General features: G+C 48.2%; 1 protein-coding gene across 2 annotated transcripts in view; it reads right to left on the bottom strand.

The window, feature by feature from the left end:
- The window catches only part of CORO2B (coronin 2B), an 87,137-nt gene extending 64,540 nt beyond the window's left edge, over positions 1-22,597 (bottom strand). Inside the window, exons 1-2 of one of the 2 annotated variants that reach the window (XM_004374696.1) lie at positions 22,589-22,597; positions 16,606-16,806 (exon numbers count right to left, since the gene is read on the bottom strand). In XM_004374696.1, the coding sequence (XP_004374753.1) occupies positions 16,606-16,806 (201 nt within the window). In that variant the 5' untranslated portion in view covers positions 22,589-22,597. Of the gene's footprint in view, positions 1-16,605; positions 16,812-22,588 lie in introns of those variants that run through there. The other variant, XM_004374695.1, reaches the window with a different exon arrangement.
- Positions 22,598-23,344: the final 747 nt, after the last annotated feature.

Below are 23,344 nucleotides of genomic sequence, written 5' to 3'. Positions count from 1 at the left end.
GTTTTCACTGGTCAATTTTTTCAGATGTAGATCGCTAGGCCCTTCTTCCTAGTCTGTCTTAGTCTGGAAGCTCCGCTGAAACCCATCCACTGTGGGTGATCTTGCTGATATTTGAAATACTGGTGGCATAGCTTTCAGCATCATAGCAACATGCAAGCCACCACAGTACAGCAAACTGACAGAAGACTGGTGAAAACTGAGTAGCCGTATGGAAAAAAATTAAGTTGAATCCACACCTTATACTTTACCCCAAGATAAATTCCAAATATATCAAAAATTTAAATATAAAAAATGAAATTATCAAATTACTAGAAGATCTGGTGGGAAGACTGCTTTATAACTTCAGAGAAGGTAAGGCCTTTCTAACTATGGCTCAAGATTTAGAAGCCACAAAGGCTGGTAAATTAGACTACTTGAAATTTAAAAGAAGAAATCTGCTTTGCAAAACATCATAAAAAAAGAATATCTGCAACTCACATCCCAAACAAAGGGATAATAGATAAAGGACTTCTTAAATCAATAAGAAAAAGATCAATAATCCAGTAAAAATACCGGCAAATGATATGGATAGACGAGTCACACAAAAAGGAAATGCAAATAGATCTTAAACATATAGAGATTTTTCAACCTCATATTTAATGAAAATGCTAATTAAAACTACTCTGAGGAAGTTATCCACCTATCAGCTTGGAAAAAAAAAGTTTGATAGCTCAAGAAAAGGTTTATATACAGAAAGAAACAATCTTTGACGGTTACAAGGGAGGGGAGAGGAGAGGGGAAATCACTAAGTGTTAACTTTGGTGAAGGGAAAGACAATACATAATATACGGGAAGTCAGCACAATTTGACCAAGGCAAAGAAAGACACTTAGAGGAACACAATTAAAAAAAAAAAAAAAGGCAACCACAGTATATACTCTAGCATATACAATCCTACAACAATAAAACAAGCAGATACATAGGCAGATATGTATGCTGAACACAGGAAGGAGGGTGTATAGGAGTATACCCACGTATATAGGTTAGGCTGTGGATATTTTTTATATACATAGTTGTATGTACAGCATGTATATTCATATATATACTAGAGCACAAAGAGGGCACACTCATAGAGGCTTCCTAGACACATCCACACACTTTGAGGAACCAAGTTACTGGGGCTAATGGCTGGGGACCATGGTTTCAGGGGATATCTAGGTCAATCAACACATTTCATAAAGCAAATGTTCTTCATCTACTCTGGTGAGTGAGAGTGAAAGCTTGGAAATAATCTAAATGCCCATCAATACACAAAATGAGGCCCCACAAACGGTGATACATACAAACAAGCGAATACTGTGTAGCTGTAAAAACAGACAAGGCAGTTCTTTCTGTATTTGATGTATGTGGAAAGATCTCCAAGATATGTAATTACATGAAAAAAGCAAGGTGTAGAGAGAACAAGGCAGCGAGTGTGTTATCTTTTATGTAAAAAGAATATATATATTATTTCAGGAAAGACACTCGAGAAACTGCTAACAGCAGCAGCCTCCTGGTAAAGGAACTGAGTAACTGGAAGACAGGGTGAGAGGCAGACTGTTCACTGTGCATTCTTTGATTGCTTTTGAGGTTTGAACTATGCGAAGGTCTTGCCTATCTGAAAATAAATACTTATTCATAAATGATACATTGTTCTCAGTGAGTAGGGTTTTGCACTTGCGGATATTGGCAAGTAAGGGCAATCCCGGGGGAGGGAAGAGCTGCAGCAAAGGGGTGGAAGAGGGAAAGCTACCTGTAAAGTCCCATGTGCCTGGGGACCTTGAGGACTTTACAAACCTCTGCCAGGGTCTCATCATGGCCCTTTGGTGCATTCTAACGAGCAGGGGCATTTTACAGTCCCAGCATGAGCCCTCTCTGGACAGGCGAAGTGCCGTGTTGGGGTACTTCATCTACCACCAAACCAGTTACCATCCGGTCAGTTCCAACTCATGGCAACCCCACGTGTGTCAGAGTAGAACTGCGCTCCATGGGGGCTTTCAATGACTGAATTGCCAGAAGTAGATCTCTAGGCCTTTCTTTTGAGGCGTCTCTTGCTGAATGCAAACCTCCAACTTTTCAGTTAGCAGCTGAGTGCATTAACCATTTGCATCAGCCAGGGACCCCACTTCACCGTGTCATTTAAACCTCATTCCAATCCCAAGAGGTAGGTTTCAGGAATGGTGTCTACTGGACACAGGAGGAAAGTGAAGTTGCAAGAGGTTAAGTAACTTGTCCAAAGTCACCTAGCCATTAAGTAGCCTAACTGGACCCAGGCCTGCATAACCTCAATCCTGTGCCTTCTCCTCTCAGAGGTCCTATAAGACTAGGGTGGGAAAAGGTGGGGGGGTGGAAAGGGTTAAGCACCCAAGAGTAAGCTCCCCCCCGCTTCCCCGGCTCTCTGTCTGCGGCCCTGCCCCCTTCCACCCAAGCTGCTGGTTGGCCTCGGCCCATCTGCACCCCCATCCGCCTCCCCACCGGTCCGACTGCAGGAAGGAGGCACAGATGGCAGGCGAGGATGAGGCCCCCAGCCAGGCTCACCCAGCTGTCGCTTTGGAGAGCACCATACATCTCCTCCTCCTCTTCTTTCTCTTCCCTTGAACAACTGAGACCTGGCCAGCCTGGCCCCAGCTGTTCCCTCTCTCTGGTCCAGGGCTCCTGCAGACCCAAGCTTCTGAGGCCTTTGTCTCCAGGGGAGGAGAAAGGCACACTCATCCCAGAATGTCAGAGCTGGACAAGACCTCCGAGGACAATCAGTCCAACACTGCGTTTTACAGACGGGGAAACTGAAGCCCAGAAAAGACAAGGGATGTGCCCCAGATCACAAAGAACTAGGCAGGCAGACTTCAGGCTTCTTGCCTATCAGCTAAGGCCAGGATTTCAGGGCGCACCCTATGGGCTAGGGGATGCTCAAGCTGCTTCAGTCAGAGCAGTTCTGCTTGTACCGATTTTATACAAGGATATTCTGCTTGAGGTTTTATTTCAGGGGTCCTTACCTGGATCCAGGAGTCCCTGAGTGGTGCAAAGGGTTAACGCATCTAGCTGCTAACTGAAATGTTAGAAGTTTGAGTCCACCCACAGGTGCCTTGGAAAAAAAGCCTGGCGATCTACTTCTGACAAATTAGCCTGTGGAGCACCACAGTTCTACTCTGACACACATGGGGTCACCATGAGTTGGAATTCTGGACGGCAACTGGTTTTAACCTGGGGCCACAGACCGCTTCAGGAGGTCTGTGAGCTTGGATAGGAGAAAAATTACATCCTTATTTTCACTAACCTCTAACTGACATATAACACTTCCTTTATTTATCAACGTATGCAACAAACCCAAAAGAGGATTAGCTGAACCTATAACTTTTTCATCAACGGACATCACAGATATTTGCATATCACCTTACTCTGTTACTGCTATCTCAAAATATTGTTCACACTCATCGCTACTTGGAAATTACAGAAGTCATTAGACCCTCCACGTGGTCATTTAATGCATTCATATAAAAGCACATACACTTCTATTTACAATTCTGGCACACATTTTGATAACTATATTTCAGTATAATTGGCTTCCTTTATAATTCTATCTATTTTATTTTATGTACTTAAAAACTTTATTCTGTGAAGGGGCCCATCGGCTTTTCCAGACTGTCAAAGGGGTCCATGTCTCCCCCTAAAAAAGTTCTGAACCTGTTTTATTTGAACAATAAGCTATAGCGTTAAAACTAACGTTTGAGAACTCTTATACCGTCTGTATCTGTGACCTCACAGAATTGAGCCTGAACTCCCCTGAGATAAAAGAGTGGGTGCTTAGTGTGTATGTGTGAGGGAGGGGGGCTTAAGAGGCTGGGACCCCATTCTGCAGGTGAAGAAACTGAGGCACAGAGCAGTTAGACACCTTTCCCAAAGCACATGGCTGGAAAATGGTGGAGCCGGGATTTGCATCCAGGCCGCTGGATGCCAGAGCCTCTACATCTAGTCACTGGGCGTACTGCCTCCCTGTCTGGGTGGGTGGAAGCCTGTTACAGAGTGTCCCTACGGTGTTGCTGCTGCCTGGGTACTTCTATTGGTGGAGGTGGGATGGGGGTATGGGATCCTGGAGGGTTTGCTGCCCAATCCTCTGGCACATGGGGCCTCGTGAGAGCAGTGAGGTGTGGGCAGACTCTAGGAGCTGAGACGTCACAGTTCTGCTTTCAGCCCTGCTGCCAGCTAGCTGTGCAACCTTGACCAAGCCACTGACCCTCTCTGAGCCTCAGTGTCCCCATCTATAAAATGCAGAGTTCTCAGCACTGCCACCACCACCTTCCCCGCCCGCGTTCACTGAAGACCCACTTGGAAGCTTGGGCATGGGTTGCTTAGCAACTAAAATCAAGGTCGTGGCTAAGTGGAACGGAAACGGGGGAGGACAGATGAGCTCTATGTGATGTTGATGCTGCAGTGCACGCAGCCTCTCGCTTTGAGGCTGGGAACACTTCCATCACTGCCCAGCCCCAAAAAAGATGACCTGGTCCTTTAAGGCAGTCTTCAGATGGTGCCAACGGTTAACTGCTTAACTCCCTGGGCTGCTAACCAAAAGGTGAGAGTCCACCCAGAGGTGCCTCGGAAGAAAGGCCTGGTGATCTGCTTCCAAAAACCCTATGGCGTACAGTTCTAGTCTGACACCACACATGGGGACTTGACAGCAATTGTGGGTCCTTTAAGAGAATCGGGATGGGGGTGAGGGGTAGGGAAGTGAGGAAGGCCATCCAGAAACAGAAGCTGCCCAAAGGACTAAACCAAGCTTGGAGTTCCTCAGGCAAGGCGAACAGACAGTCATTGTTCTGGAAGCTGCCGTGAGAAGGGCCAGTGAGTAGGGGTCTTGACCAAGTCCTCAGGGCCCATTGGCCCCCAGGGAAATGCTCTGTTTCAAGTCCAGCCACCTTAGTCCCACTCCTCATGTCCCTCATGTACCCTACCTCATTCTGTTCTCTGAAGCCTTGAGATCCCACGGACGTGTGAGGAGGCAGGCTTATGCCGCTATGGCCTCAGACCTGACAGAAGACGTAAGTCTCCACCTGACCTCTCTTGAGGACCTTGGGGATAGTTTGTGTGAATAGATCTCCCTGCAGTGTGAAATTCTATGATTGACAACACAACCTTTGGATCTCAAGAGTTTGGTCTCCTTAAGCCTCATCCTCACCTTAACCAAATGTAAATTTCCTTGGTAAACGGAAGCCACAGTCATCAGCCACATCTCAGTAGACTGGATTTTGGACTCTGAGAAGTGGCTGCGTGCAAGGATCCCTGGGAAGGGGCTGTGAGAGCGTCCAGCATGCTGTGCAACCTTGGATAAGACATATTTCCTCTTTGGGGCCAGGATTTCACATGGGTAAAACGAGGTGCTTGGAAATGTGATCTCTGGGGTCTCCTCTGCCTCTGGCATTATGTCAGTGCAAGACTGGAATGGGGCACTGGGGAGGTGTGCTCAGGGAGGGGGTGACTGTGAGGACTGTGTGGCCGTGGGCCAGCTCAGAGTACAGAGGTGCCCGCAGGCTTGGGCCCAGCAGAACCTCAAACTCATGCTCACCTAATGGGCACGTGCCTCGGATATGAGCCACACCGGTTATCCCCATCAATTCGGAGCTTATTATAAACCCATTGCCATTGAGTTGATTGACTCATGGCGACCCATATGTTACAGAGTAGAACTTCTCCATAGGTTTTTCTTGGCGATAATCTTTATGGAAGTAGATAGCCAGGCCTTTTTCCCACAGCGTGGCTGGGTGGGTTCAAACCGCCAACATTTAGGTGAGCAGTCTAGCGTAAACCATTTGCGTCACCTAGGGACTGAAGATTATTATAGCGGTTATAATAATAGAAGCAATGTAGCTTGGATTTATTGAGCACTTGTTGTATGCCAGATGCTGCAGTGAGCCCTTTCCATGCATCATCTCATCTACCCTGGCAGACAGCCGACTCCAGAGAAGCAAGCAGGCTGACTGCAGAGGCACAGGACCAGGCTCCAAAGCAGGCTGGGTCCCCTCCCAAGCCCTCTCCCTCTGGGCCCTCAGCCTGGAACAGCCCCATCAGTCATGCCCCACTGGAGGCTCTGCACCACCACCCATTCCCTTTTGGGTACAATGACTGGGCTGTGGGTGCCTTCCTCTCTAGGCAGGGTTGGGGCTTAGGGATTGCACAGGGCAAAGGAGACAATAGCAAGAAGGCCAAGTTCAAGTGTCCCTGCTGCTGGCTTCAGGCTCTGGAGCCCACGGAAGCCCCAGGCTGTTTTGGGCCTGGGTGGACCAGGGAAGGAGCGGGGAGGGCAGAAGTCCTGACATCAGCACAGCTTCCTCCCGTTTCCTGAGCACACCCGATGCACTGGGGAAGGGAGATGGGCAGCACATCAAGCAAACTGGTAAACTGGTTTGGAACCCAGGCTGGTGCCTCTGGGCAGAGTTAGGGTCCAGGGTCTGCCTCCTCCCGTCTGCCCCCAGCCCCCACGCTCTGGTTCCGAGTCTAGTTGGCCAGGCACGGCTTTTTCCAGCCTCTGCAAGAGGAACAGAGACAGCTCAGCTGAGCCCCAACAGGATGGATCCTCCGACCTCCCAAGATGCCCACTGGGCAGGTTGCATCCCTGGGTGCCTTCACCCCCAGCCAGGAGAACATCCTGTTCTGCAGCCCTGAAATAAAATCAGGGAACACTTGCATTTCTGCGGAAGGCCTTGCTTTCCTTTTTCTCAAAATAAGCAGCCATTCTTCCAAAAAAGGAGAAAAACAAAAAGCAAGGCTGTCAATCTTGGGGCCCCAAACAAATGGAATAAAGTTGAGACTTCTCTCTCTTTCAGAGCTCAATTCTCTCCCCTTTCCCAAAGTCACTTACTGTACATTCAGACTGTCACGGGCTTTGAGATGCAAATTGCTCCATGTGGAAGGCAGCTTGAAGAACAAAGAACGATTGAGGAAAGATCTGAAAAATGGATTTAGAAAAGGCTCTCCGAATTCCCCCGGAGAGGGGGAGACCTCTCTACAGAGGGGAGCGGCCACTAAGATTTGGTTTTCTTTTTTCTTTTTTGGTGGGGGGAGAAGGTTTGAGGAGCGCAGTGCCGATTGAGAGGGAGTGACGGAGGTCAGGGGTTACTGAAATCTGGAATGGAAGCCAAGGCTTTTTGTGAGCAAAGAAATCTGATTTCATTACAGTCCTCAGCACTAGGCCGGGCACCTTTTTTCCTTATTTAATAAGGCCTTGAACATGCTATAGGAGTCCCTGGGTGGTGCCAATGGTTAAGCGCTGTACTACTAGTTGAAAGGTTGGCGGTTCAAACCCACCCAGCTGTGTCTTGGAAGATAGGCTTGGTAATCTGCTTCTGAAAGGTCATGGCCTGGAAAATCCTATGGAGCAGTTCTACTCTGCGCACATGGGATCACCATGAGTTGGAATCAACTCAATGGCAACTAACAACAACCAATGAGCTCTCGGTCACAGAGCTAACTGGTATGCCAGCTCCTGGACTGGACTCTAGTTAAGACTGGCTGGCTGCAGTACTGTTCTAAGGGCTTAAAGGGGGAGATGCAGCCCCTTCAATCTGAGCAGTCCCTGCAGTCCCTGGAGGGAAGGGGCTACCAGGACCAGCAAAGAGAAAATCCCAGCGAGGGGCAGATGAGGCATTTGTTGAGCACCTACTGTGTGCTGGGCCCTGTGAAAATCAACATGATCCCTGCCACCAGGGGTTCTGAGTCCAAGGGATGCAACTAACTGGACTGTAAACTCCATGTGGACAGGGACTTGATCTTGATTACTGCTGCCTCCCCAGCACTGGAACTGTGACGGAAACATAGTAGGTGCTCAATAAATATTTGTTGGCAGGCTAGCTGGATGAATGGATGGATGGATGGACTAACCAACTAGAAAATAAGGAAGCATGTAGAAAGTGCTCCAACAATGATAGATACAAATGCCTCCAGATGGGCCTTCAAATGGGAAAGGCTTCATGGAGCTGGCAACGTGAGATGGGCTTTGAGGGACAAAAGGAGCCCTCTTGTATTCTGCATATTGTCCACCAGCAGACTGGTGAGGATATATTTAAATAAAAACGGTGTTAGAAGGGAGCAGAATGTGAGAGCTAAAATGAACCCTAGAGACCATGTGGTCCAACCCCCTCCAATTTTCCCATTTTGCACAGGGGAAAACTAGAGCACAGGAAGGTTAAGCGACTCACCCAAGGTCACACAGCACCTAAGTGGCAAGGCAGAGATTCAAGCAAGATCTGTCAGTTTCTAGAGCCTGGGGCTCTCAGCCCCCATCCTGTGCTGCTCTCCTGATCCAGGGCTCTCCTCACTCTGATGCTTCGTGGATTTTTGCTACTGTTCCTCCCCAGCCGTCCTCCACCACCCACCCCCGAAGGGCTGGGGAGACCTGAGGCAACAGTCCAGCCCTGATTAGACCCTCCACCCCTGTAGACCAGAGACAGGAGAAGAAGAGGAGTCCACCCAACTGGAGGGGAGAGATAGTGCAGCACCCCAGGCCCAGAGGGCAAGGGAAAATGTTCTGCCCCCAGGCAGAGACTGAGCAAGAATTTGTGGCAAGGTGGGAGTGGGCAGGGGAGAATGCAGGGCTTGCAGGAGAGGGTAGGAATGACCCCCACCTGGATACCAAGCCCAGAATCCCAATCCCAGAATCTGACAGCTGCAATAAAGCTGAGTTACTAGGTTAAGTTCATTATAGGCAGCTAATTCTGAACATAAATTAAACAGGGACCCCAGATTCCAGAGACTGCAAAATGCTTTGTCATTTGTATCTGCTGGCAGGGAGCAGGTAAGACGGACATGTTCAAAAGTTCTCCCCACTGGAGAATGAGTTGGTCCATTGAGCAAAACATGGGCAGGACCCTCTCGAGGAACTACCGCCTACCTGGGTCCACCACCTGGACCAGGCCTGATGTTATTTGGGTCCCCAAGCCTGGCATTGTGCTGGGTGCCCAGTCCATGCCCCATGACTGAAAGATTGAGGCTGTCCTGTCTGGCCCCTGCTCCAGGACCCCCCCCACACCTATCCTTGCCAACTGAAATTGCCGCTTTCTCCCTCCCTCCCTCCTTCCCTCTCTCCATTCATTCATTCAGAAGGAAAACTCCGCAAGGGCTGCTGGGCTTGCACGGAGTCTAGGAAATGCCTGCTCTCCCGGCTTCCAGAAGAGATAGACATGTGTGGTGTTGGTAGAGTTCAATAAAGTATTAATTGAATTAATGTTCAAGGAAGTCCTTGGAGACATTCAAACGACAGTAATAATAATACAAGGCATGCCTACAGAAATGCCCCTCCTTAACCCTCTATGGGAGTTCCTGGGTGGTGCAAACAGTTAATGTGCTCAGCTACTATCCGAAAGGTTGGAGGTTTGAGTCCACCCAGAGGTGCCTTGGAAGAAAGGCCTGACTATCTGCTCACAAAAAATCAGCTACTGTAGACTCTGTGGAGTACATTTCTACTCTAACACACATGGGTCACCATGAGTCAGAATCAACTCCGTGGAAACTGGTAACGCTCTGTGAGGTGAGCAGGGCAGGCCTTTGTATTCCCATTTTACAGAAGAGGAAGTGAGAATCCAGAGATGCAGTGGGGAAAGCCTAGGGTCTGAATTCTAGCTTTGCCTTTGTGAGCTGTGCAACCTTTGATAAGTCACTTGACTTCTCTGAGCCCGTTTCTTCATCTGTAAAACAGGGAGAACCATCGTGCTTCTGTCGTGGGACCTGAGGTGAGATTCAAGGAGATCAAGTATGCTAGACCCCAAAAAGCTCCCCAGGTGATTCTAACGTGTAGCCAAAGCTGAGACCCACGGGGCTATGGTAGACTCAGGGCTCCTGATGCCCAAGCCAGATTTCTTTACTTTCTGCCAGGTGCCAGTGGGGCCCCAGGTAGCTGGCTAAAGCTTAGGCAGGCGAGACTCTGCTCCAGTCCTGGGGTTCTCGTGGACTGGATTTGGAGGCAGCAGGCGTCCCTGATGGAGTGCAGCACCTGGGGAGGCCCAAGGGGTTAATCAGGCTGCTGGGCACCATGCCTGGTCGCTGGAATATTCATAAGGCCCTTCCAGCTGTGCCAGGCAATCAGGGTGCTGATTGCTCCCCCATCTGCAGCTTAACATTCCACTCCAGAGAGGCGAGAGCTGGCCGCTGAATGTTAACTAGGGAAAACCAGGCTCTGGCCTTCACAACAGCAGCCTGAACACGAGCCCCGGAAGACAAATCCTCTCCTTCAGATCTGCCAGCCAGCCTGCTCACCGGCGTCATGGGCAGTGGAAAGAGTCCTGGATTCAGAAATTCGTGAGCTGGCTTCAGGTCCAGCTCCTCCCCTGACCAGCTCTGTGCCCATCTCTGCAGTCTCAGTTTCCCCAGCTGTAAAATGGGACAGCTTGACTACCTGCTGAGAGGATCAATTAAGAGAGAGTGTTGGAACTAGAGAGCGTTGTTCAAAGCCTAAGCATTATCACTGCTGTTTGTAGTTGTCATGGACACGGCTTCCTACCCTGGAAGAGAGGTTTTCATCTCAAATATTGAAATCTCCAGGAAGCTGGCTTTGGAGGAAACTGAACAAGGGGTGTCAAGGAAGTGTCTGAGCCTCCCTCCGAAGGCTTGGCCTTGGGGCAGGGATTTGAGGGTCTTGGGTGAATACTGTTCTTTTCTAGCCCAAATCTCAGAGAAGCAAGAAAGGAATGAGAAGGGACACCCGACAACAGAGACAATTTTTAGAAAGGAACTATAAAAGCAGACACGATTTCCTGTGGCCTTCTGGTTGCCCGGGACAACAGTATGGGACCAGTCTGTGTGGGGGTGAAAGTGTGCCCCACGAGTTCATTCTGCAAAGTGGCACAGCCTATAACTAACAAGTAAAACGATGATTCGAAGTGGCCAAGAAATGGCCAAAATAGTTTTTGCACTTGTATTGAGTAATATAGGAAACTTTAAGGAGATTTCTATCAAACGGGGGAAAAACTAGAGCTGAAATAACTTTCTCCTTTCTAGAACACTGACCAAGGTGCAGTAGCTCATCAAAGGGGTTCTGAATTTGGTGTTATTGTTACTTTTGCTTATTAGCTCCTCCTGTCCTCCCCACCCGGAGTCCCAGGATGGTGTAATCGATTAACATGCTTCCCTGCTAACCAAAAGGTTGGAGGTTCAAGTTCACCCAGAGATTCCTTGGAAGAAAGGCCTGGCAATCTACTTCTGAAAACACAGCCATAGAAAACCTCTTGAAGCACAGTTCTATTCTGACACACACGGGGTTGCCTTGAGTCGGAGTCAACTGGAAGGCAAGTCATACTGGTTGCTCCCCAACCCAGCACCAGACCACCGCAGGTCTGCAGGCTCAGCCCTGACCACTGGGGGCAACGGGCTGGCAGCCTAGGCTCAGGCTGCAAGGGAAGGTAGGGGTCTGCCCCACTTCTTAAGCAGCCCCTCCTTGGGGGTGGGGCCCTGCTTCACAAAGTTCCAGACACTAGATCCTGCTTCAAACAGAATGAACCACCCAGATCATTTGGTCCCGAGCTGCCCACGCTCCCACCCAATCAAAACTTCCCTCCACCCACCACTTCCTCACAATGGGTACTTCAATTTTGTTTGAATTTTCTGCAGAGAGCTCATAGCCATGTGCTGCTCTGGGAGAATGTATCGCCAAGATATATAAGAGAGGGCGTGATGTTCATGGTGTATAAAGGAATCCATCTGATGAGCAATGCAGCAGGTAGATCATGTGGGTGGGGTCCCCACCGAGGTGAGCCAGGGAACCTCGTCCCCCCTTCTCTGGGTGAATGGCTTCTGAAACCACAGGCTCCCTCTACACCCCTGCTGTTACTGTCCCCTCCCCCCCAAGTACAGAACATTAAGCGTTCATCGTAAGAAATTTAGAAAATACAGCTCAGGAAAAAGAAGAAAATTAAAGGGCCCTCAAAATCTCCAGAGTCAGAGATAACTGAGTTATCTTTTAACGTTAGCTGTATATTCTCTCAGTCTTTTCCAGACAGATAGATGGATAACTAGATATTCTGAAATGGGATTAATCAGATTTTACCCCCCCACACTTAACAGTGTGTCATAGACAGTTTTCCGTCATTAAACGTGCCTCTGCATCCGTGGTTCTCAAAGTGTAGTTCTAGGGAGCCCTGGGGGATCCCTGAGACCTTTTCAGGGAGTCCATCAGGTCAAAACTATTTTCGCAATAAAATGAAGATGTCATTTGCCCTTTTGATCTTGTTCTGTCCCGACTGTACAGTGGGGTCTCCGGGGGCTGCAGGAAGGGTGCTGTTGCAGCAGGCTGGATGCAGAAGCGGATGAGCGACGGCGGCTGCCTTCCGTGAAGTCAGGCAGTAAAGAGATTTGCAAAAAAGCAAAACAGCACCATTCTGCTCACTACATTTTTTTCTTGGTTTGGAAAAATATAGCTTTTTTCCCACAAAAATATGTGTGTGTGTACGTTTTTATGAGAACATGAAGGGGGGTTATCATTGTTAGTCTGAGTGAATTAATAAATATTTATAAAATGTCTTCAATTTAATTCAAACACGCTCAATATATAATCCATGTAAACAAAAGCTCTTTGGGGTCCTCAATAATTTTTAAGAGTGTAAAGTGGTCCTGAAACTGAAAAATTTGAGAACAGCTGCTGTATAGCGTCAGTTTTACGGGCTGCATAGTACCCTTCTGTGTGGCTGTCCCGGAATTTGCTTACCCATTTCCTTCCTGATGGGTCTGCAGATTGTTTCCAAGTTTTCACGAATATAAAACTACCGCGAAAATCATCGAGCACTTACGTCGGGTGAAAACTTCTTGAAATGAGACAAAGAGACAGGAACCAACCTGTGGTGTGAGCCGTCATTATCAGACCATAATTAATCAAGGACTGTAAAATAAATTGTAGCACAGGATGTGGACAAATAAAGTTGAAAAAATATGTGTACATAGAATACATATACATATGCATACGTACACATATATATACATATACACATGTACCTATATATGCGCATATATATCATATATTTCTAGACAGAGAGACTTCTGTATTCTGTAAAGAGGGGATACACTTTCTTTCTGCTGTCCATGGAATATTTAGAACATCTGATCATATTCTAGACCAGTGCTACTGACAATATGAAACTCTTTGTTAAAACTATGGAAACTGAGAGGAAGAGTTTAGAAACTTTCAGGCAAGTTGGCACAGGGATTTTATTTTCTGTTGAAAATAATAAAAATTGAGGTTTGTAAAAAGAAAAGATCATTGAATATTAAAAAAAAATGCTGCAAACTTTTTTTATATATACACTTGAGAATATTTCTGTAGGACAGATTCCTAGAAGTGGGATTGCAGGGCCGGTGGACACGTATCTGTCGATGTTAATAGATATTGCCCAGTTGCCCTCTGAAAAGGCTGTCCCCATTTACATCTCATCAAGAGTGTATCAGGTGTCCCTGTGTGGTTCAAACGGTTAACTCATTCAATTGTTAACCAAAAGGGTGCAGGCTGAGTCCACCCAGAGACGTTTCAAGAAGCCCTGGTGGTGCAGTGGTTAAAGCATGCAGCTGCTAACTGAAAGGTCATGGTTCGAGCCCACTGGCCCCTCCAAGGCAGAAAGATGTGGCAGTCTACATCTGTAAAGATTACAGCCTTGGAAACCCTATGAGGCAGTTCTACGCTGTCCTATAGGGAGCTGAGTCAGAATTGACTCAACGGCAACGGGTTGGTTTGGGTTTGGTAAGAGCTGCCTCGAAAGAAAGGCCTGGTGATCTACTTCGAAAAATCAGCCATTGAAAACTCTGTGGAGCATAGCTCTGTTCTGACTGGTTACAGTGTATCAGGGCACCTGTTCTCCCACACCTTTGCAATAGCAAAGATCATGAACCTTTTAAATCTTTCCTAACTGAGTAGGGTAAAAGTTATAGTTTGTCTTCTGCAAACTGCTTACTCATATCCTTTGCCCGTTTTTCTATTGGGTTCTTTTTCTTTTTGATTTTTCTGGAATTCTACCGATATGCGGGACAGGAATCTTTTCTGTTATATATTGCAAATATTGTCCTCAAGTATGTGGCTGCCTTTTCGTTTGGTTTAAAGTGTCGCACTGTAGTTCAGAAGTGTTACTTTTTTTTTTTTTTTTTAATGTGTTCAAATCTACTAATCATTTCCTGTATGTTTTCTGGGATTCTTAGCTTGCTTAGGAAGCCTTTCCCTCTGTCATGGATTGAACTGTGTCCCCTCAAAACACCTGTCAACTTGGCTGGGTCATGATTCCCAGTATTGTATAGTTGTGTACCATTTTGTAATCTGATGTGATTTCCTTCTGTGTTGTAAACTCTATCACTATGATGTAATAAGATGGATTAGTAGTGGTTATACTGATGAGGTCTACAAGATTGGATAGTGTCTTAAGCCAATCTCCTTTGAGATATAAAAGAGAGAAGCAAGCAGAGACACTCAGGAACCTCACACAATCAAGAAAGCAGTGCCAGGAGCAGAGTGCGTCCTTTGGACCTGAGGTTCCTACGCTCAGATGCTCCCAGACCAAGGGGACCTTCCTCCAGAGCCGATGGAGGGAGAAAGCCTTCTCCTGGAGCTGATGCCCTGAGTTTGTACTTGTAGCTTACTGGTCTGTGAGAAAATAAATTTCTCTTTGTTAAAGCCATCCGCTTGTGGTATTTCTGTTATAGCAGCACTAATAACTAAAACACCCTCATTGCATGATTTTTAAAAATGTTCTCCATGTTCCTCTTATACATTTACAGGTTTTCTTTGTTGTTGTTGTTAATGTTTAGATCTTTAATTCATCTGGAATTAATTTTTGTTGTGGTGCGAGGCACTGACTGTTGACCCTTGCAAGCCATCAAGTGGAGCATGGCCGGGCGCCAGCCATAGGCTTGAGCTCCACTGAGAACCAGTCCACACGTTCCTGGGGACCTGCAGGCCTGCTGCGGATGGAGCAGAGCTGGTCCAGAGGCAGACAGAAATCTGAGGCCATCCGGTTCAGGAGGAGAGGGAAGCTACCCTTGAGAATCCTTCTGAATGTGTCAGCGCTGCTGCGGGCATTTGCAAAGTCCAACAGCGGAACTCACAACTTTCCCAAGAAAGTAACAAAACATCCTTAACATGAAGAGTGGTTTATAGGAGCTCTCCCATCCACTTTCCCACTTGCTGCCAACATGACAGAAATAGGCAGAGAAGGATTTATTATCCCCACTTTACAATTACAGGAATAATAAGGCGCAGAGAGGTTAAGTGACGTGCCCAAGGTCACACAGCCGGCAACAGGCAGAGCCCACTAGAACCCTCGCCAAGTTCGCTGCTCCTCGGACTTCTGTCCAGAGGTCCAAAGCCTCAGGCTCTGTCCTCCTTGTCACTGCAGCTGCCCCTTTCAGCGGAAAGGGGCAGCGGGCCTAAGCCCTTTCCAAATCTCTGCTCCCCCCATGTGGGTAGGAGAGACTGGAAAAATCCGTCCTCCACCACCAGGTGATGGTGAATTTCGAGCACCCAGGCTTCCTTGCACAAGCGCCTCCTCCTCCCTCCACGGGTTTGAAGGAGGGTGGGAGTGTGGATGAGTCAGCCTGGAAGGGAGAACTCAGCCATAATCAAGTGGAACAGAAGCACTTACCCTGAGGCGCGTGACCTCCCACGGGTCTCCTGGGACACCGCCTGAAGGGCTACGGCCTAACATTTTCATGATCTAGGCTTTGCAGATTTAATTTGCTATATTCACATATGCTGCCATAGAAGGGGAAAAACGGATGGGGGTGGGGGAGAAGGTAAGTTATTTCCAGCCTCTGAGTGGAGAGCTCCTAGTGTTTTTGTAATGGACGTGCCACGTGCACAGACGCCCAGTGTGCCCACAGGAGTCCCTGGGCGGCACAAACTGTTGAGCGCTAGGCTACTAACCTAAAGGTTGGCTGTTTGAACCCACCTAGGGAAGACAGGCCTGGTGATCTGCTTTCAAAAAGGTCAGAGTCATGAAAATCTTATGGGGTCGCCATGAGTTGGAATGGACTCCACGGCAACTTTGTCTTTAAATATGCCCATGGCTGGGTCTTCATCCCTTTCAGCTCCAAACCAAAAGAACATCCAGAATACAGAACTGTATTGCTGGACCTGGTCTTGGAGGTCAATATTTTCCAACTCCTCAGGTTGATGGGGAGCCCTGGTGGCACAGTGGTTAAGAGGTATGGCTGCTAACCAAAAGGCTGGCAGTTCGAATCCACCAGCTGCTCCTTGGAAATCCTATGGGGCAGTTCTACCCTGTCCTATAGGATCGCTATGAGTTGGAACTGACTTGACAGAAATGGGTTTGTGTTTTTTGGTTTCAGGTTGATGGGGACTTAACTGATGCATACTGAGGGGAAGTGGCTTGTCCAAGAGCACACCCGGGGACAAGGTGTGAGGACAGATCTCGGGTCTCCTGGGTCCCAGGTCTGCACTTGTTCTGGTGAATCTCAGGGCAAGGCACAGCCACTGAACACATGATGAGCAAGTAAGAGGTGGTGCAGAGGGAAAACCCAGAGATGATAAGGGCCACAGGTCCTGTCACGAGTGACCAACGAGGCCCTCTCTCTGCCCTAGGGCTGTAGCCATCCAGGGAGGTATGGGGTCACCTACCTGCTCCAGGGGGATGACGAGGAAGGAGCCGCCGCCCGCACTCTCAGTGACGATGGCCAGGAAGCGGGCATTGACGGCGCAGAAGTGGTTGTCATGCACATTCTTGGTGATGGGGATCCCGTCGAAGCAGTGCTCCCGGTTGGCCACCTTCCCATAGACGTTTCGGAACTTGGAGCTGTGGTATTGCGGACGCCAGGACATCTGTGGGGAAGCAGGAGAGACACAGGTCAGGCTGGTCATGCTCCAGGCAGGGAAGGGCACTGGGGAGAGGAGAGCTGCTCGTCAGGGTGCAGGATGAGCCCTGGCGTCCGCCCTCAGCACAGGGGCAGAGGGTAAGAAGCCTCCAAGGGTTCAGGGCCCACTATGCGCCCAGCCCCCTGCAAGACAATTTAGTCTTGCAAGAGCAAAGGCTGACATAAGGCCATTCACACCTTCTGTTCTGGCACACACATCCATCCCACTTTCCAGAAAGGTTGTAGGGCCTTTTCACTACCAAGGAACGTGCCACGTGGTAGAGAAAACCATCCATCCAACAACTTGTATGGGCTGCCTCGATTCAGTATGGGAGGTGCAGACAGCAGGCTGGGTGTTCACAACAGGGTGAGACCACTGTGACTGGGCCAGCGGGGGGTGTCCTCTACGTGCAAGGAGGCGAGACCACCCATTACCATCCCTCCTCTGATTCTCTCCAGAGCTTCTAATCCACAAACATACCCTCAGGAATCCCTTGGTCCTGTGTTATGGGTTGAACTGTGTCCCCCCAAAATAAGTGTAATTCCTAACCTCTATGTTTTTGATGCAATAACTTGGGGAATAGGATTTTCTTTATTATGTTAATGAGGCCACATCAGTGTAGGGTCTGCCTTAAGCCAGTCACCTTTGAGATATAAATGAAGCTGATTAGGCACAGAGAAGGGAGTAGAGATGGGGGAAGATAGATGCTTGGCCACGTGAGGATCACCAAGGGATGAAGCACCAGAAGCTAAAAGAGACAAGGACCTTCCTCCAGAGCCGTCAGAGAGAAAGCCTTCCCCTAGAGCCGGCACCTTGAATTCGGACTTCTAACCTCCTTAACTGTGAGAAAATAAATTTCTGTTTGTTAAAGCCACCCACTTGTGGTGTTTCTGTTATAGCAGCACCAGATAACTAAGACAGTCCTGTGTATTATGATGATGATAATGACTATTATCATCATTATCATTTTCAGGCACAGAGTGGTTAAGTGACTTGTCAAAGGCCACACAGTTAATGAGTAGGGCCATGACCCGCATCTTCTGACAGTATATCTGACCCTTTCAATGCCAGATTACCCTTCGGAGCAACGAGGTTTCTCAATGTATAGTCCACAGACCACCTGTATCAAAATCATCTGGAGTGGGGGAGGTTTGTTAGAAATGCTGATTCCTGGGTTTCAGTACAGACCTATTGAATCCAATATTTTGAGAGCAGCGCCTCAAAATGAGCATTTTAATCCAGCCTGCCCCCCACTCTCCCCACTCCCTAGTGAGTCTGACGTTTGAGAGGCCTGCCTAAGAGAATGGAGTGGGACCCTCCCCAGCCCACTATCCCTGACACAGGCTCTAACAACTAACCAGCTCACAGATGTCTGCTTGGCCCCTATGGCATGCCTGACCTGTGCCAGGCTATCAGAGAACACGCAGGTGGAAGACTCAACGGGCCCATCAAGACGGATTCCAGCTTAGCGGTAGCATGACACCTCCTACAGGGAGTCCTGCAAACAGTCGCCATTGAAGAGCGGGCCTGATACGGTACCTGACCCAGCCCTGGCTCACCCCTGGGCTGGCACACAGCAGGGGCTCAGTAAGTGCTGTTTAAATCAATATGCTTCTTGCCCAGCCGACTTTGCCCTTACCTATCCCCTGTGCTTCCTGCCAAACTTCCCGATGTGCCTTGAGTCTCCCACCCCATCTCAGGACAGAAACGGGCAAGCCAATTTCTTAAGATGAACTCTCCAAGGGGAGGAACAAGAAGGAAACACCAATGCGGAATCAGGAAACCAACTCTGCGAATCTGACCAAAAACAAACCTTTGCACTTCATTTAAACAAAGCCAGGAATTAAGCCACGAAGGAAGAAGTTCAGAACCCAATAAAGAGGATCACAAGGAAGCCTGCTCACCTTCAGGCAAATCCTCTTCCCACCCGCTCTCTGGACCCCAGGCTGCTGCTCCAGTGGCCTTGTCTCTGCTCCCCGGGTCTCATCCATCCCAGGAGCGCAGTCCGCCTACACTCTCCACTCTTCCGTCCTTCCCTGCCTTTGTCCACGCTGTTCCCCCCATCCAGCCTGCCTTCTCCTCTCTCTGCTGAGTTCTGCCCAAGACCGTTCAGGGCAAAGGCAGGCAGGAGACCACAGAATGGGAGCCTGGTCCAGGCATTCCTGGCTGTGTGGTCTCTCTGGGCATCCGGCCCCTCATCAGGATCTCATCATTGATTCTCAAAGTGGAGTCCCAGGAGGTCACCCGAGGTTTCTTTACACGTAGTACAGTGATGAAGTTTTTTAATTTTAGTGGTCATGTGTTTATTTTAATGTGCATTAGAAAAAATATAATTTGCATGCCAGACCCGATTTCACAGATATTATTGCTAAGGACAAAACTGCGCCTGACCCAAGCCGTGGTATTTTCAATCTTCTCATATGCATGCAAAAGCTGGGCAATGAATAAGGAAGACCGAAGAAGAATTGACACCTTTGAATTACGGTGCTGGCAAAGAATATTGAATATACCATGGACTGCCAAAAGAATGAACAAATCTGTCTTGGAAGAAGTACAGCCAGAATACTCCTTAGAAGCAAGGATGGCAAGACTTCATCTCACGTACTTTGGACATGTTATCAGGAGGGATCAGTCCCTGGAGAAGGACATCATGCTTAGTAAAGTAGAGGGTCAGGGAAAAAGAGGAAGACCCTCAACGAGACGGATTGACACAGTGGCTGCAACAATGGGCTCAAGCATAACAACAATCATCAGGATGGCGCAGGCAGGGCAGTGTTTCGTTCTGCTGTACACCGGGTTGCTATCAGTCAGAACCGCCTCCGCAGCACCTAACAACAACAACAACATTGCCAACGAGGTGAAGCTAAAAAAACAAAAAAGAACAAGAATCAATTCAAAGAAAAATAGTACGCAAATCTAGTATGGATGGTTCATGGACCTGGCAAAAATTCAGTCTGAGGTGGGAATGCTGGGAATCGTGGTGGTAGAACATTCTAGATTCTACAGTTCCCACGGAAGAGAAAGGAGGTGCCGAGCTTGCTCATTCCAACCTCCGGTTCCTTGCTGGTGCAGTTCCTCTGCCTGGAATACCTTCTTCCCTCTTCTCTGCCCAGCCACCGCTTAGCCTTCAGGGCCTGACTCGAATCTGAGGTGGGAACTGCAAATATCCCTGTTCTACAACGTGGCGACTGGTGCCCCAGTGGTGCAGTGTTTGAGAACTCAGCTGCTAACCAAAATGGTCAACAGTTCAAATCCACCAGCTGCTCCTCAGGAACCTTATGGGGCAGTTCTACTCTGTCCTATAGGGTTGCTCTCAGTTGGAATCGACTCAACGGCAACGGTTTTGTTTTTTTCTACAATGTGGGAAACCGAGGCACAGGCAAGTTCAGATACTTATCAAACACAGGGTTGACCTGAACCTAATCTTTCTGACTCTGGAGCCCATATCAGTTTTTTTTCCAACTTTTTATTATGAAATATTTCAATATACAACAAAAGTTGAAAAAATGGCATAACAATCATCCACCACTTAAATTAACAACTGTTAACATTTTACATAACTGCTTTATCTCCCTCTCTATATGTGGAGTGCAGTGGTTAAGAGCTCAGCTGCTAACCAAAAGGTCAGCAGTTCAAATCCACCAGCCGCTCGCTGGAACTCCTATGGTGTAGTTCTACTGTATCATATAGGGTGGTTATGAGTCGGAATCGACTCAATGTCAATTGAGGTTTTTTTTGGGAGGGGGTTTATGTGTGTGTGTATTTCTTTCTTTCATGGCATCATCTGAAAAGAAATTGCAAACATCATGACTTCTGCCCCCTTATTGCTGCAGTGTGCATTTCCTACAAAGGAGGGCAATTTCTTATATAACCATATCACCATTATCACATCTAAGAAAACTGACAGTTTTTCCATATCATCTAACACCCAGTCCATATTCAAATTTCTGTAAATATCTTTTACAGCTATTTTTTTTTTTTTGCACCAGGATCCAATCAAAGGTTCATGTGTTGCATTCAGTGTTTGCATTATTTAGTCAAGAACACGCCCATCATATATATATGTATATATACACACACACACACACACACACACACACACACACACACACACACGGTCATGCATTGCTTAACGTCTATGACACGTTCTGTGAAATAGGATGCTATGTGATTTGGACGCTGTATGAACACCATATTATGGACAAAGGTCCTTTTAGGGCATTTACTTCCCGAATAAGAAGGTTTCATCCATGTTAAAAATTTGCTGGGGCAAATCACCTCCCCCTACAATTAGTTTATCTAGGGTTTCAACAAATTCTTCTGCTGCCTTCACATCAGCACTCACAGACTCCCCACTTCCTTTCACATTATGCTTCAAAAAACCATTATCTGAAGCTCCTGAACCACCCAGAGCTAGCACTAAACTTGGTATCTTAGTGTGCTCCTGATTTTTTTAAGAGTCTCGAACACACTTCATGCCTTAGCAGTGATGGTCAAACGTGCTGAGAGGGGTTCGCTTTTGTGTCTGGTCCTCAATCCAACGTCATTAGCAGTTTCTCCATATCTGATATAGTTCCCTCTCCCATTTTCATTAGCCTTGTAGCTTTCAGTGGAGCCAAGCCTTTAATAGCTTGGAGAATTTTTTCTTTGCTTTTGAGGATCTTCATGATTGTCGAGCATGACAAGCCTAAATCTGCTATGTCCCATTCTCCGATCAGGATTTCTGAACTCTATTATAACCTATGGGACCACAGACATATATGCAGTCAGCCATTGCCTGAACAGATGTTATGCGGTGCATGACTGTATACGCATACATATATATTCCAGTTTGTTGTGCATGGGGTCACCAAGAGTTGGGTGCCAACTGGACAGCAGCTAACAACAACAAATGTATACATATGTGTGTGCGCTCATGTGTGTGTATGGGTGTGTGTATTTTTTTTAATGACATTGGATTTTTGAAGTGACTGGGTCAGTTGTCTCCGGAAACTTTCCAGGGACTTGTCTCACATTGCCTGGTGGCATCACTGAAGTCGTTCCTGTGTCCCCTGTAAACTTCAGGAGTCAGGCCTAAAGCCTTGATGAGATTCTGGTTAAAGATGTGCCCGTTATTAAACACTTGGCTTTGGCAGGGGTGAGGGATGCAGGAGAGAAGGCAGAGGGAACCGTATGAGTATGAGCCTGGCCAGGCTGGAGACACTGAAGGGGCTGGGCTCTCCAGAGGCAAGGGTCTGCTCTGGAGGGAGGTGGCACAGAGGCTGGAAGCCGTGGGGGGCCTGGAGCAGGCACCAGCAGACGCTTTGGGCCAAAGCAGGGCGTCTGCAGTCCCTGGGCGTCTGACCTTTCCGCCCTCCATTACTAAGGGCTGACTTCATTCCGAGGTCAGAGGCATGGGTGTATTAGCAGGAAACAGAAAAGACTCCTCCCTATTCTGCCAGAGGGAGGAGGTAGCACGGAGGCCTGGAGCTAGAGGAGAGGCTCATACACCAATGGGAAATCAGTGGGGGTGACAAGAAGTGACCTGAAATCTGGCCCTTTGTCCCCAGTTCCTGGTGGATTCCCCCCACTGGTTCTAGTGAAGGTAGGAGACACTCTTTTGGAACATGTCAGCTCCACTGGGCACGAGGTTGAGACACATTTGAGCTTCATTAAAGGAAGGAATTTCTTAATAGCTACAGCTGCCTGAGATGGGAAAGAAGCTGCCTTGATAGTTAGTGAGTGTCACATCCTTGGAGGGGTGGATGACCTTGGTCAAGGTCAATGTGGTACAATGGCCTTTCAGCCCCAAGATTTAAGAGTTCTTCTACTTTATCGTAAAGACATTGTGTTGCAAGGAAGAATATATGAGCTTTTGGGGTCAGTGCGGAACCCTGGTGGCACAGTGGTTAAGAGCTCAGCTGCTAACCAAAAGACTGGCAGTTCGAATCCACCAGCCACTCCTTGGAAACCCAGGGCAGTTCTACTTTGTCCTATAGGATCACTATGAGTCAGACTCAACTCGACGGCAATGGGTTCAGGGGTCAGTGTACTGAGCAGGAACTCTGGTTCTGCCACCCTGGCAGGTATCCACTCCTCTGTAAATCAGGGACCACAGTGCCCCCCCGGGCTGGGTTGCAGTGACCCTGGGTGACAATGGCTCTCCCACTGTCACTTGCCATCTCCTCATAGGGCATCCCACAGAGCTGCTTAACACCCGACCTCTTATTTTAAACTTCAGGATTGTATGTTTTCTCTCTCCACTACTAGACTGTAAATTACAGATCATCCAACTCCTGCTGGCCCCCCGCGCAGGCCCACCCACCCCGTGACTACTGCAGGGCTCCCGGGAGCAGACGCCTCCTGAGGCCTCTGGCTGGATCATCCTTCAGCGTGCTGGCAGGGCAGGAGCCAAGGCCAGGCACAGCCACCCGGGCCATGGATGCATGGGCGGAGCCTCCCTCAGGAACCTCTCCCCCAGGGCTTGACTTCAGCTTCCCGAGGTGCTGAGCTTCATTTTCAGGCT

Source organism: Trichechus manatus, unplaced genomic scaffold, assembly GCF_000243295.1.
Source record: "Trichechus manatus latirostris isolate Lorelei unplaced genomic scaffold, TriManLat1.0 scaffold00030, whole genome shotgun sequence".
NCBI lineage: Eukaryota > Metazoa > Chordata > Mammalia > Sirenia > Trichechidae > Trichechus > Trichechus manatus.
Note: the sequence above shows the minus strand (reverse complement) of the source record. Positions and strands in the feature narration are given on the sequence as shown.